General features: G+C 45.1%; 1 protein-coding gene across 5 annotated transcripts in view; it reads left to right on the forward strand.

Moving 5' to 3' along the window:
- The window catches only part of Arhgap28 (Rho GTPase activating protein 28), a 163,330-nt gene extending 151,876 nt beyond the window's left edge, over positions 1-11,454 (forward strand). For all 5 annotated transcript variants that reach the window (XM_004853213.3, XM_021265228.2, XM_087194824.1 and 2 more), the window contains 4 exons: positions 1,065-1,121; positions 2,185-2,309; positions 6,843-6,907; positions 8,417-11,454. In XM_004853213.3, coding sequence (XP_004853270.1) covers positions 1,065-1,121; positions 2,185-2,309; positions 6,843-6,907; positions 8,417-8,511 — 342 coding nt within the window. In that variant the 3' untranslated portion in view covers positions 8,512-11,454. The remainder of the gene's footprint in view (positions 1-1,064; positions 1,122-2,184; positions 2,310-6,842; positions 6,908-8,416) is intronic.
- The last annotated feature ends 2,473 nt before the right edge of the window (positions 11,455-13,927 follow it).

Below are 13,927 nucleotides of genomic sequence, written 5' to 3' on the forward strand. Positions count from 1 at the left end.
CTGGTGTGACCAAGCTGTCACCGGGATAGACTCACATACTCTGCAATGGGCGTGAATGTCAGCTATTTCAATGTTGCGGTTGTCAGTGGAATCAAGAGAGAACTTAAAGGTTAGAAACACCATGGGAAGCAAACACATAAAAATATTCTTTCTTTAGTTTATCTTAATATGCTGGTTTTTAATTCTTCATTTTTATTGGAAAAGACAGTTCAGGAAGAAGTTACAAATGTTAAAACTCGGAAAGACTGTAGAAAAAAATTAGCCACCCCTGATTTCCCCTCACAATAACAGGACAGGTGACACAGGATGTGCAGTTGTGTGTCACTCAGAGATGTTCTGTGCACACAGAAGAAAACAGGAATGCAGTCGGCCTGCTGTACCGGCAGGTCCATGCTGTGGACTGAAAATATACACAAAGAAGATTGCAGCAGTACTGAACCTGTACCAACATTTTTTCTTGCTATTATTCCCTAAACTACACACTACTTACAGCATTTATGTAGCATTTACGTTGTAGTAAGTTTCATTAAGTAATCTAGAAATGATGTAAAGTACACAGGAGGGGGCATAGGTTATGTGCAAGTGTGATGTCATTTTGTGCCGTGGAATTGAGCGTCTGTAGATTTGGGCACCATGAGGGCAGTGGCCACGTCCCCTGTGACTCCCAGGAGCCCGTGTGCGTCCTTCTGTTTTACACGATGGAGGCCCACAGGAAACACTGCCCTTTATCTGCTTTACTGATGGGAGAAGTCGCAGTGGTGATTCCCTATCAGTTCACAAAGTGGGCTTCTTCGCACTTTTGCCTCATTTCCACAGACACGCAGGAATTTATTTAACCTACTCGGGTTGCTGAACAGTTAGATGGCGTCTCTTCTGCCATGACAATTTGTGCTTCCGTGAATAAATGTGTATATCTGTCATTTTGCACAAGTGAAGTGCATTTGTAGGATAAGCATATATATTTTATAATTTATAAATATTGCCAAAATGTTTTGCATAAAGACTTACGAGATTAGCTTTGCTTTCTCAACATGAATCCTAAAGACAAAACATGTTTTCTTTAGGTTGCAAACCCCAAGGCCTCAAAGGTACTACAAAAGTCACCTTCTGCCAGAAGAATGGTAAGCAAACAACTCCCTTTGTCCCTAAATAGTAACGCCCTCCCTAGCCAGGTAGGAGGTCACTAACACACGTAAGCGGTAGCCGAGTGGCAGCCACCACATTCTCCTGTGGGCTCTATCTGTCCTTCCGCTTAGTACTCTAGGTGCGGTGCACACAGCTGGGTTACAGGACTTGACTGACATTTCCGAGCGTGTGGTCAGGCATCCTGTGGACCAGTGTGACAGCCACCTGGAGGTGCAGGGGAGCTGGGATTGTCATCCTCAGCCCTGGGACTGTCATCTTCAGCCCTAAGAACAGGAAAATGGGGTTCATCTTACAGAGGTGTCTGGGAGCTGGGAGGGTGAGGCCAGGAGAGCCTGGAGTGTTGTAGGGGCGCACGAGCCAGGAGCTCTGCCTCACTCACATCCAAGTCCCTCGACTTCATTCCCTGGTGCACCGCCTTCTTTCTTGCTGGGAATATTAGAGAAATATATTAAGAGCTGACCCTGTGTAAACATATTTTGGCTTAGTCTCTTGGGGATGCCATGACAAGGTAGCAGCAAGGTACTTTAAGACAGTAGAATTTCATCCCCTGCATGGTACGATGGGCGCCGGCTGAGGACAGCGCTTGAGCCCCCTGGGGTGGGCCACCCCCGCCTACCAGCTAAAAATGACACTATTTAACCGGCCGTATTTCTAACTGATCCCTAAAGTGTTTGAAAGTTGTTCTTCTTAAAACTTATGTAAGTACAGAATTTTGATTAAAGTAGGCTTTGTTATGGTATTGATAGATAAAGGCATTGATAGAAGCATTCAATTTTTATCAGAACCCAGTTTTACTCCTCTCATGATTTTAAGGCGTCTTAGGAAGGCTGCAGTGTGTAGCGAAGGTAAAGCTGCCAGGTGAGTTTAGTCACTAGCTTGTCTCCTGGTGAAAAGGGAGGCAGCGCTCCGAGGTGCTTGCACACCGATGGTGTGGATGCGCTGTCCTCGTTCCGGTGCTGCTGACCACATCAAGCTCACGCGCTCACTGAGCTGCTGTCACCAGCTTGACCGCATGTCCCGATCTCTTCCCGTTGGCAGTCTGATGTGCCGGAAGGAGTCATAAGGGTCCACGCCCCGCTTTTCTCCAAGGTGTCCATGGCCATTCAACTGAACAGTCACACCAAAGCCAAAGACATACTGGCCAAATTCCAGTTTGAGAACAGGTAAGTACACGGCATGAGGGTCACCGCCCGAGAAGGGCAACATGACTTTCCAGGCCCCCGAAAGGCTGCCATCCGAAAAGACAGCTCTGTCACTTAGGGGACCTCACCAGTAGATCGCCAGGCTTACAGTAAAATTAGGCAACAGAACCATTAGTATCAGAAGCTGACTCTTTAAAGGAAAGAACAGATGGGGTTCTTCATAGGCTTTGTCTTGGTAGCTTCATTTGCTCAATGCCTTTTAGAACGAGAAATACAGCAAGTTAGTTTTGTAGTTATCTTGATAAGTTTCCAGGAATATCATTAGTCTAGGCTCCTTCATAGATACCATAGCTTTAATTTTCCTTAAAATATACTATTAATAATCCTTAAGATCAGAATGATACAATTCTTTTCGCACATCTGCCATAAGTAACCATAAAAAAGAATAGATCACAATATTTTTTGTCTAGAAATCCTTACTCAAGGATAAACATTTCCCCTGGAGATTTCAAGTGTTGAAAAATGCTCATTTAAATTTATCAGTTGGAAAGCAGGTAGAGTTTGATGCTCTCTAGTGAAATACATGGATGCCCTTAAAGGCCATTCCAGTCATATTAAAAGATGTAACCTTGTTGAGAAAAAGAGTCCAGTCGTAAAAGGATGCATATTGTGTGATTCCATTTATACAATACTCATAGCATTTTTGTAATGACAAAAATTTTATAAATGGAACAAAAAGTAATGGTTGCCAGAGGTTGGGAAGGGATGATTGTAGGAGGAGAAGGGGCTTGGTTACACAAGGGCAGGATGAAGGCCTGCATGGCGCTGGCCTGTGTTGTGGTCACTCAGCCCTGGCCCTGCACAGACCAACCTCTGTAACCCTAAGCTGAACCTGGTACCTACACCAGTGAGCATGAGTGAAACTGGGAAACTGGAATGACATTGGCAGGTCTGACCAAGGTCAGTATCCTGACTGTGGCATTGTACCACGGGTTTGCAACACATTGCCAGCAGTGAGCCCTCGGTGGAGAGCACAAAGAATGTGTCTGCACTGTTTCTTAGGATTATTTCAGTAAAACTTTCAGGATTTAAATGAATGTAATCCACAGTGTGAAATGTTCGAGGTCAGAATGGTGTTTTGGGTGGGGGTGAAAGACACCATACCTCCGAAGGCATGGGCTAGGGATCCCAAGAAGTTCTTTGTTTCGACGTGGATGTGGGACTTGGCCACGTGGGGTGCTCTCTTTGAAAATTCATCAGGTCCTATACTTAAGATTCGTGCTCTTGGGCCAGGGATTGAGCTCAGTGGTTCCGGCGTCTGCCGCACAAGCGCAAGGTCCCGAGTTCGATCCCCAGTACCAAAAAAAAGATTGGTGCACTTTGTGTATGCAAGTACATGCAGATGTATCCAAATGTACGCAAATAAAGAAGAGGCACCAGAGGCCAATAGGAGCCTTGAACCTGAGCATTTACTCCTCTCTCCTGCTGGCCAGACCCTTAAAATACTGAAAAGAATTATGGTGAGGCAGTCGCTCAAGGACTAGGACTAGGGTGTCCAGCGGAGCCCTGGTTTCTTTTGTGTGTTACCAAACTAAATATAATCTCAAGTAGACCTTTTGTAGAAAGAAAATGCTTCTAATAGAAATTAGAACCTTTGACCACTGACTCAAATCCTTTGAAACAACTTCAAAAGAACCTGTGGAGGAGTCCAGCCTTTTACTAAAACGCTGGCTATCTCAATTTAAAAGTTTGCCGGTCTGGGCAGAGGCTTGCCTTCTGGCTGTCTACGCACTACATTGGTTGAAGTCACAGAAGTAGGGAGGAGCCCCGTTCCTACCAGGTCCTGCCTCTTGGGCCTAACCCAGCACAAGCAGAGGAAAGCTCTGGCGGCTGGAAAGAAGTCTCTGGAACAGTACCACAGTAAGTTGCAGAAGCTTCCTTACTGCCTCCTGGGCCTCGAATCAGGCACACATGAAAAGAGGCTCCAAGAAAAGCCTGTACTCCTGGAAAGGGCTGCCCTAGCCACAGAGAACCTGCTTCTCCAACCAGGCACTGGGAAGAAACAGCATGCCACTGTGGTGTCCCTGGGCCGTGTGAGTAACAGATCTGTCCTTCACCTGGAAGAACCAGGAGAGGAACTGATTCCCAATCTTGGTAACATCCCCACCGAGCTGAGCCTGCATCTCTACTCAGCAGGCACAGCACTGCAGCAAGGAAGTATTCAGGCAGGCTACGAAGGGTGATCATAAACTACACTGTTTAAATTTTTAATAATTTATGGCAGTAAAAGACTCATTGTGATTTATCCCTCTCAAAACTACTTCCCCTCACTTTGAACACACTCACTCCATCATTCTTGCCACTTTCTGAAGCAGTTCTGGAGTCCTCTTTCCTGAGTGTCTTTAGTTTTTCTGTCATGGCTGCCTGGATGTCCTGAATTGATTCACAGCGTCTTCTATTCGTGGTCATTTTGACTTTGGGAAGAGCCAGAAGTCACATGGTACCAGATGCAGTGACTAAGGTGGATGAGGATGCACCATATGTTTCTACGAGCTGCCTTTCCGTTGGATGGCGCTCAGCAGCCGCATTCTCCGTGTTTGACCACACCTTGCAGACACTCCCAAAAGAGGACTTTCAGGGTTGCTCCAGAAAGTGGCAAGAACAATGGGATCAGTGTGTTCAAAGTAAGGGGGAGCATTGTGAGGATTAGTGTGTCTTTTACCGTGATTTATTTTTTGTACTTAAATACACACTGTATTTTGTGACCAGCCCCAGGCTCTGCTTCCTCCCTCCATGTAATAAGGGCCCATGTGAAGCTGGGCTTCCATCCCCACCCCATCCTCAGAGTAGAACAAGGCAGGTTGGGGCAGAGGCCATCAGCATCCTGTTCCCACAGGCCCCCCTGATTCCAGCCAGGCCCCTGGGGAGTAGAGTCTCCACATGGGCCCCAGCAAAGGAGGTAGGAAAAGCTGGCACTCTGCTTGCATGCTTTCTTGTCTGGTGTCCTCATGTCTGAAACCTTCCACCACCTCCCACAAGTGTCAGGAGCCAAACCATAGCAGAGATGAGCAGATGACATCTCACCAGAGATCTACAGATGACCGACACACATAAAAAGATACACAAAGTTAGCCAGTAAGGAAATGCAAATTAAGACACCACATTGACAGAGCATCACACACCTATGAGGATGCTAAAGTCAAATATAGTGACAACACCAAACACAAAGGTGGAAAAACCGAGCCGCTCATACATACAGTGCTGATGGGAATACAAAATAGTTCAGTAACTGTAAAACGGTTCAACAGTTTCTTATAAAGCTACGTATCCAACTGTCATATAATCCAGCTTTCTTATCCCAGGGTATTTATTTCAAAGAAATGAACACTATGCTCACACAAAAACTGTTATACAAACTTACAGCAGCTTCATCTAAACAATTGAAACGGGATAAAACCTAGCTGTCCTTCAACAAGTGAATCCCTGAACAGGCTATGATATGTGCCAGCCAAGGTGTCGCCGTCAGCAGTGAAAACACCTAGGGGCGTGGCTAAGGATTTATGCTGAGCGGGTGGGTGTAAGCACTGCAAAAGGTTCCTCACTGTGTTTTTGCATTCGCACGACATCTATGAGGACAGCACATGTACAGAAATGCAGACCAGGGCAGTGGCTGCCATAGGTCAGGCTACAGTAGGTGGGGGCAGAGTCATGAAAGGGTAACAGGAGGGCTCCTTGTGACGGGAACCTTCTTCATCTTTGTGGAGTCAAGCTCAGTGTTCTGGTCTTGGTAATTGCAGGGGAGTTTCGCAAGGGTGCAGAGGACCTGCGTATATTATCTTACTACTACATGCGAATCTACCACTATCTAAGAAGGTTGATTAAACAAACAGAAAAATAGGGCACACATCCTGCTTCCACACAACCAAAAGGCCAGGACAGTCTGAAGTAACCAAGCTGAAGTAGCCAAATTCGGATGGAGATCAGCACTGGTCTGTCAGATCCTTCTGCCCTAACATTCTAGTTTGGGGTGCAAAACATGAACAGGGTAGTTGCTCGCTCTGGCTTGCCTTTCTTTATAAGGCAGAGTTTCTCAAAGAAGTCAAAGCTTGCAAAGCAGTGGCAGCCTGGGAAACCTGCAGGCTGAGGAGAGCCTACCATTCAACATTTGGCAAGTGTGGCAGTGAACCTGACTCCTGTTCGCAGAGAACTGTGGCCAGGGACAAGGCAGCTGCTCGAGGCCAGGCCTGTGTGCAGCATCTGCTGCCTGCCTGTGAGCTGCCCCAGTGGGCACGGCAGGAGCAGGCTGCCTCCTGCACGCCGCTCAGGCTCAGCGCCTGTTCCTGCCCCGATGCTTCCCAGCCCAGCCGCCCTGGCTTTCAGCTTCCTGTCCAAGTCGAATAAAAAAGAAAGTTGTTAACTTCAGTCATAACAGGGCTTTGTGGCATATATTTCATCAAGGCAGAATGAATTATTTGTGGCTGTGTTGTCTAATACACAATTTTCCTTTAGATCATGAAATGGGATTAAAATTGTGCTGCCTTTTTGTCTTTTTAGCCATGGCTCATCAGAATGTATTAAGATTCAGAACCAAAGGTTATATGAAATTGGAGGAAATATAGGTAAGCATTTATTAATCATTTCTACTTCTAAATTTTCTGATCATTCTAAGAACAATATATTGCTGTTGTTATAGAGGCATATTTTACAGGTTTCTTAGATTAAAAGCCAGGAGTGCATTTCTGGGTTTTTTCCCAACCTCATGGAAGAAGTTTCACGAGTTGTCTACTGTTCTCCAGATCTAAGGGAGGATTTGTTAGTGTGGAGATGGGGTAGACTTTCGGATCTTTCCCGTGGGGTTGGAAAGTCTCTTCCTGAAGATTCATGGAGAATAAAAAAGGAAGAGGACAGGATTTTCCGAAGTTGAAAGTCCTTTTTGTTTAACTTCCCTGTTTTCACTCCTAGTCCCCTGCTGGGGGTGGACGACTGGGAGAAAAGCGAGTTCTGCTCACACCTCGGCCCCAAGTCCTCGTCATCGGACCTCACAAACTCCTGACGCCCGCCCACTCCCATTTCTCTGCGCCCCCTGCGCCAAGCTCCTCTGTCAGCCGTAGCTGAGGTCCCGGTCCCTCCTGGCCCTCAGCACAGTCCCTCTCTCCCCCAGGTCCCGGGAGGACTCTCACGCTCCGCCCCCCAGCCCTCCCGCTTCTCAGCTGCTGCCTTCCTTCCTTCCGCTTACCCGAGCCTCCTCTGTTTCTGCCCTCTCCCCTCAGCCTCTGCTGGAGAGCTGGAGGGTGCAACCCTCTGAACTCGGGGTGTTTGCGCTTCCTGCGGGGCTCAATCCACGGCCTCACTTTCAGGACACCTGCATGGGGAGGCACCTCAAACGTGCCTGGGCTTCTGCTCAGACCGGGAGCTTCTGCTGACCCACTCACGGCTGCCTGGGGCCTCGCATGCACGCCCTGCCCTTCCACATCGTCCAGTCTCCTCGCCGCTGCCACGCCTCTGGCGGTCCATCACCTTCCAGCCACGGTTCCCGGGCTCACACACCCTCTCCACAAGCCTTCTTTGTTGTTTTCCTGTAATGTGCTTCTCACCACCAGTCTCACTTTGTGTTCACGTGGTTGTTCACTGTACAGGCTGACAGGTGCGAGGCCAGGGCTCAAACAGTGCCCAGGACATCTTGGTAACTGTCCTGCATCACCTGCAGTAAAGCAACAGCGTGAGCATCCCTAAAACACACTGTGCCCGCCGAGTGCTGCTGAGGTTACTCTCTGTAAAGCCAAGAGAGGACTTGTGTCAGCATATGAACAATCAGTTTAGACCACAAACAAACTCTTGTCGCATTTCTCCATCTGATGTGGTAAAGCAGGGAATAATTTTCCTGTGGTTGGTGTGTCTGGTTTTTTTCCCCAATTTCATATGAGATTTATTTGAATTACCTCGAAGTCAGAGAGAAAGCGGGGTGGGGGGGAGCTTTGTTAAGAAACTTTAAAAGGTACACACACTTCCCTCTGTCAAGGAGAACTCTTCTTGGCTTCCGTGGAACCTCACACACACGAACCATGCATGGTTTGCACCAGAAAGGCCTGCAGGCTTGAAACCTTCTGTGATTTTTCTCTTTCTTTCAGGACAGCATTGCTTGGATCCAGATGCATACGTATTGGATGTATATCGTGTAAATCCTCATGCAGAATGGGTCATTAAGCCAGAACCAAGTCCTTGAAATAACCCCCATGCAGCTGTGATCACATATTATATTCCAAGGAGACGCTGCTTGTGGTGGGGAAACAAGACTCCCTGGACATGCCTGTCCCATAGCCCTCAGGGGTCCTTGTCCTGAGGGGAAGCATCGCCAGCCTCGTCAGCGTGAACTGTGTGAAGGAGGGGCTCACCACTTGAGCTGAACGCTCTCCACTCTTCCTGGATGAGGAAGGGAGCCTGGGTCCTCCCAGAAGTGAGGCTCTACAGGATGCGAGCTCCATCATTGCTCCAGTTCTGTTTCTGCAGCAGATGTGAACATGACCTTGTACATGACCTTGGGGACAAGCAGCTCTTCCTTTCATAGCCAATGCCACCAACAAGGGGAAGAGACTCTTTTTATACTTATGTTATACACATTTATTGACCTCTTTTTTTTTTTTTAGCAAGAATGCCAGAAACAGCCTTAATTTCTGCCCTACAAAATACTCCACATCTACTTTCCAAAGGGAATCAGTTTCTAAAGTGAAACAGACAATATTTATGCTCTGACTGGCTCCTGGATTGGAGGAGGAACTTCCATCTAAAAAAAACTGTTGCTACAAATGTCGTGCTGAGTGATGGCTGTCATCGTTCTCCAATGAGCACTCTGTGTCGTTGAGTATTGAGGTGATATTTTGTCACTCATGGTCTCATGAGCAGGTGCCCATCAGGTGTCCAACCCTTCCAGACCCTTCCTGACCCTCCTGACCCTTCCTTGGGGTCAGCAGTCACAGTCTCTGGTTTTCCTCCATGTTCATGGTGCTCAGTGAACATCCTTCCTTGTGCCAGACTCAGATTTCCCTCTCTGATCACACACATTTTTCTTTTTTACAGTTCACAACTGTAGGTAGTGATTTCTTTCTGCAGCCCCAACCTAAAAATACAAAACTGCTTGTATCCACGTGTGGTGAAAAGTGCCCTTAGCTCCAGCTGTTACAAGCCGCACACACAGATTTTGCTTTTGTTCATTAAGTGTAGACATGGCCGAGCACTGTGAAGGAGCAGCGGGCTGGGGAATCAGATGTGTGTTGGGAAGCTGTCTCTCCATTGAGTTTCTGCAGTTGGCCACAGCACTCGGTCCTCATGCTTCTGATTTAGGGCAAGTCTAGAACACGCTGAGGATGGGCTGGCTCTGCCTTCCCTCTTGGGGTCCCAGATACTGTCCGTCTAGGACCAGCCCAACTGGGGATAGAGTTCTCATTTCCCCAAAGCATATACTTCAGGGTGGAATCCAGACTGAGATTTTGATGGGTTTAGATCAGTTTTCATAAGAGTTAAGGCCAACATGACTCTCACTTGCAGTTCAACATGGAATCACAAACACAGAAAACATTTTTTATTTTACCAAGTGTCAACTTAACATAATACCTTTAATTGCATTTATGGAAGAAATCCTGTGCATGTTACTTTATGCCTTGATGTCTCTACAAAACATTATTTATATTCCACATCCAGGTAATTGTATTTCTAGCCTTTGGGATTTTGTTATACTTTTATAAGAAACACAAAGATGTATTCATTTAATTTGTTTATTTGAGAATCTTTATTTCCTTTGGCAGATAACCAGTTAGAAAAGAATTCTATAAGCTTATATTTCTGCCTGTATTTCATCAGTTTTCAGCATATGCTAACTTGATGGCATGTGAGTTTACACAATGAATTTCTAGAGTATGAAAAACAAAACAAAGCAAAATAAACATTGCAACAGAATAAACATTCCCCTTCATGTGGTTGCCAAGTTCCAAGGCATTACACATTACATGGTAGGAATCTACACCCACATGTGGAAGACAATTTTCAAATAGCTACCTTACACTTCTCCCTACATCTGTACCTGGTATTTCTCACCGTATCTCATTAGAAGGGTTAAAATTCTGTTGTGATTTTATTTAAAACTCACAAATCTATTCATTCATTATTTTTATTTCAGAGTTTTCCTTTCTTCTGACTGACAACACATTAGAACCTGTACATAAAGAGTCCCAGGTTTACTCCTGGTCCCTAGGCTTGTTTACATAGGGACCCCGGAGGTGACAGGTGAAATGCAGGAATTCTCTAAAGTTCTTACCCCTGCCATGTGGTTTTGGGTGGACACTTCCATTCATCCAAGGCCAAGTGGCAGCTCTCAGACAGCTGTATAATATGGAGAACCATGTCCACATTGCCAAACCATTAGAACTTTTATTCCCCATCATAAGATTAACTGGTTAAAGAAAAACATTTGCAGACACACAAAAACTAATACTTCTGTGGTTAAAGTTCTTTTGCCTAATTTAATTCTTACAGAATAAATAAACCCTAAACTGCCTGTCACCTAAAGACTTAAAGGATTGGAAAACAGCAGAGTTGGTTTTTTCAAACTTCAGTACCCAGTCTATGAAGCGAATGGTATATTTGCAAACAAGAGGAAGGTCAGACACCCAGCTCATAAATATTATCTTTTTTTTTCTTTTTTGGATTGTCTGAGACAGGGTCTCCCTACCTAGTTCAGGCTGGCCTTGAACTCACTATGTAGCCCAAGCTGGCCTCAAACTTGCAGTGAACCTCCTGTCTCAGCCTCCCGAGTGCTGGAATTACAGGTGTGCACCACACCTGGGTATAAATATTATTCTTAATGGCTTCTCCCATGCTGTCCCAAGTGCTCTTGGTACCTGTTCAGGAACATGGTATCCTCCAGGAAAGTATCAGAGGAAATTAACATTTTGGGAATATTATTCAGGAAAATTCCTAGAACTGACTCATTTATTCCTCCATTCTGCAAAAGAGGATCTCTGTGTGAAGCAGCTCACTTGGGAATAGTGCGTGCTTCTTGCAGTCAGTGACGTTTGAACAAACTGGAATGCCGTTCTTTACAGTGCACCCGCAGTATAAACTACCTCATGTGCCTTTCTGGGAAGAAAATGAAGACTTTAACATGTCTCTTGCAGCCTGTCTTTGAGTCTTATTTAAGTTGCTTCAGTCAGCTTTCAGTGTACATTGGGTAATAGACATTTAATGATGTAAAATATCTCTATTGAAAGCTTTAAACCACAGAGTGCTGTGTCGTGTGACTGGGGTGGACTTGGAGCCCGTGGTGATGGTCTCGGTGTCCAGCTGTGTGGTCGGGGTTTCCAAAGGTGGGAACTGATGTCCATCTTTCCTCTCCAGCATTTTCAGCTGCCATCCATGCGTTTCCTGACTGAAAAATGACGTGACATTGAAATGTCCCTTTCCAGCAAGCACATTTCGCCTGCTTTTCATGTGTGCATTACTTGCCTGAAAAGATTACGTATGATGGGATTGAATAGTTCCCCTGACTCACATTTATCAAGTGTTTTCCATAAATATCACTTAATAAAAAATAACATGACATGGAATTAAAATGTTTCTTTCAAGCATTTCAACAGTTTTTCGCATACACACCTAATTTTAAAATAACATCTTTTGGTCTTTTTCAACTATTTCTTAAAACTAATTTGAAAAATCACATTTCACTGGAAAATGCCAATGCTGTACATTTTCTCCTTTCTCAAGAGTGAATATTGACTCTCCTCCTCTCAGCTTTCCTGAAGTAGAACATGTATGTTGCATTTTATTCCTAAGAATAAAGAGAAAAGCTGAAAATATTGTTGCAAGAATTGTTACATTTGGCAGGTCTGAGGGCAGTGGGACTGGAGAAAGAACTTGAGCTGTGAAGTCATTAGGCTCAGACTGGGCATGTGTCTGTCATTTATGAGCCACGTGGTGGCAGGGCAAAGCCACCTGACACTCTGGTAATGGTGATGGATAGGGTAGAGGATAGGTTGAATTGAGTAAGCAACAACTATTTCCTAAACTGGTTCAAGTTACTGCTTTGTCTAGGTGGGTTCTTAGTATGTGATTGAAATTATATATATGCAAAGGTATATACATGATCTTTTAATTAAATACAGAAAAAAGACATTTGACAAAATGCAATATTCATTTTTTTTAAAATTGAACATTTTACTGTGTATTCTGTACAAAAGGTGAAAAAATAGAAATAAAACACATAAAAATTAGATAGTCTCAGCTGGCTATGATGGTGCATATCTCTAATCTCAGCTACTCAGAAGGCTGAGACAGGAGGATTGCAAATTAGAGGTCAACCTGAGCGATATAACAAGACCTTGTCTCAAGATTAAAAATATTAGCTGGGACTGTAACTCAGTGGTAGAAGGTGTGCTAGTATGGGTTGAGCCCATGGGTTCGAGCCCCAGTACCAAATAAATAAAATGTCTATTTGCAAATGATTTGATTATTTATATAGAAAATCCTGAAGTGTCTAAGATAATTTAACAAGGTCATGGCATATAGTTCGACCTGCAGTGTCTCGTGCGTGTGTGGCAGGTGCCTGGATCATGGGGCACTGGACTCACTGGCGGTTGGTGAGCTCAGAGGCTGATGTGGCAGTGGAGGTGAGGCCTGATTGGAGGAGGTGGGTCACCGAGGGCGTGGCCTGAAAGAGGGCATCTCCTTCCTTCCCTCTCTGCTTCCGGGCCACCATGATGTGAGCAGCTTTTCCTCCGCCAGGCCCTTCCATGGCCTTTAGCCAGGAGGCAAATTCAGCCTCTCTAAGTTGTAGGTGCTGGGTATCTGTGTCTGTGACAAAGTGACCAAAACAACAGTCCTGTGGGGTAATAGTGCTACACATTTCGACAGGGATTTGGGGTTGCATAGGTGTATCCCTTTTTCAAAACTCAATGAGTAGTCACGTAAGATTTATGCATTCCTTTCAGATTAAATGTTTCCTAAGAAGAAAGACATCTGCAAATATGGTAATGATATGCATGGCGAAATACTTAGGGAGCAGGATACTGGTGGCTGCAACTTATTTTGCAATGTGTTTAAAAGCAAGATACATGGATAACTGCATAGAAAGATGAGTAATATAGGTAGATAAATGGTGGATTGATGATAGATAGATGATAGATAGATAGATAGATAGATAGATACCAGGCGGAATCTAGTCAAACATATATGGTTTGTGCTGGTGGATATGCCAGTATATTATTCCCTATGCTTGAAATTTTCCATAATAGAATTTTGCTTTATTAATTAGCAAACACATGCATGCTCTTATCATTTGTTTATGAACCTGTACTGGGCAATAATTCACTCCAAGTAATCGCCCTGTTGTGTGGTAATATGTTCTAGTGTCCTGGAGCGTAAGGCCTGTCCTCGGTAACAGAGCCTTTATGCCATCAGTGAGCTCTGTCACGGTGTCACCACCCAGGGCCTCTAGCCCTAGTCACACAGCAGCTTTCACAAGTGCATGTCCCAAACCAGTGAGACGGTGCCCATTGTCACTAGTGAATTTACCAACCTAAAGGTCTACTGCCAGACTCTGGGGACGCTGTTTTCTAGTTTCATGAATCTTTCAATGCTTGCTTCAGAGGAGT

The sequence above is a fragment of the Heterocephalus glaber genome, unplaced genomic scaffold (genome assembly GCF_053883595.1).
Source record: "Heterocephalus glaber isolate CG9 unplaced genomic scaffold, H.glaber_assembly_v1.0 deba00000331, whole genome shotgun sequence".
NCBI classification, from domain to species: domain Eukaryota; kingdom Metazoa; phylum Chordata; class Mammalia; order Rodentia; family Bathyergidae; genus Heterocephalus; species Heterocephalus glaber.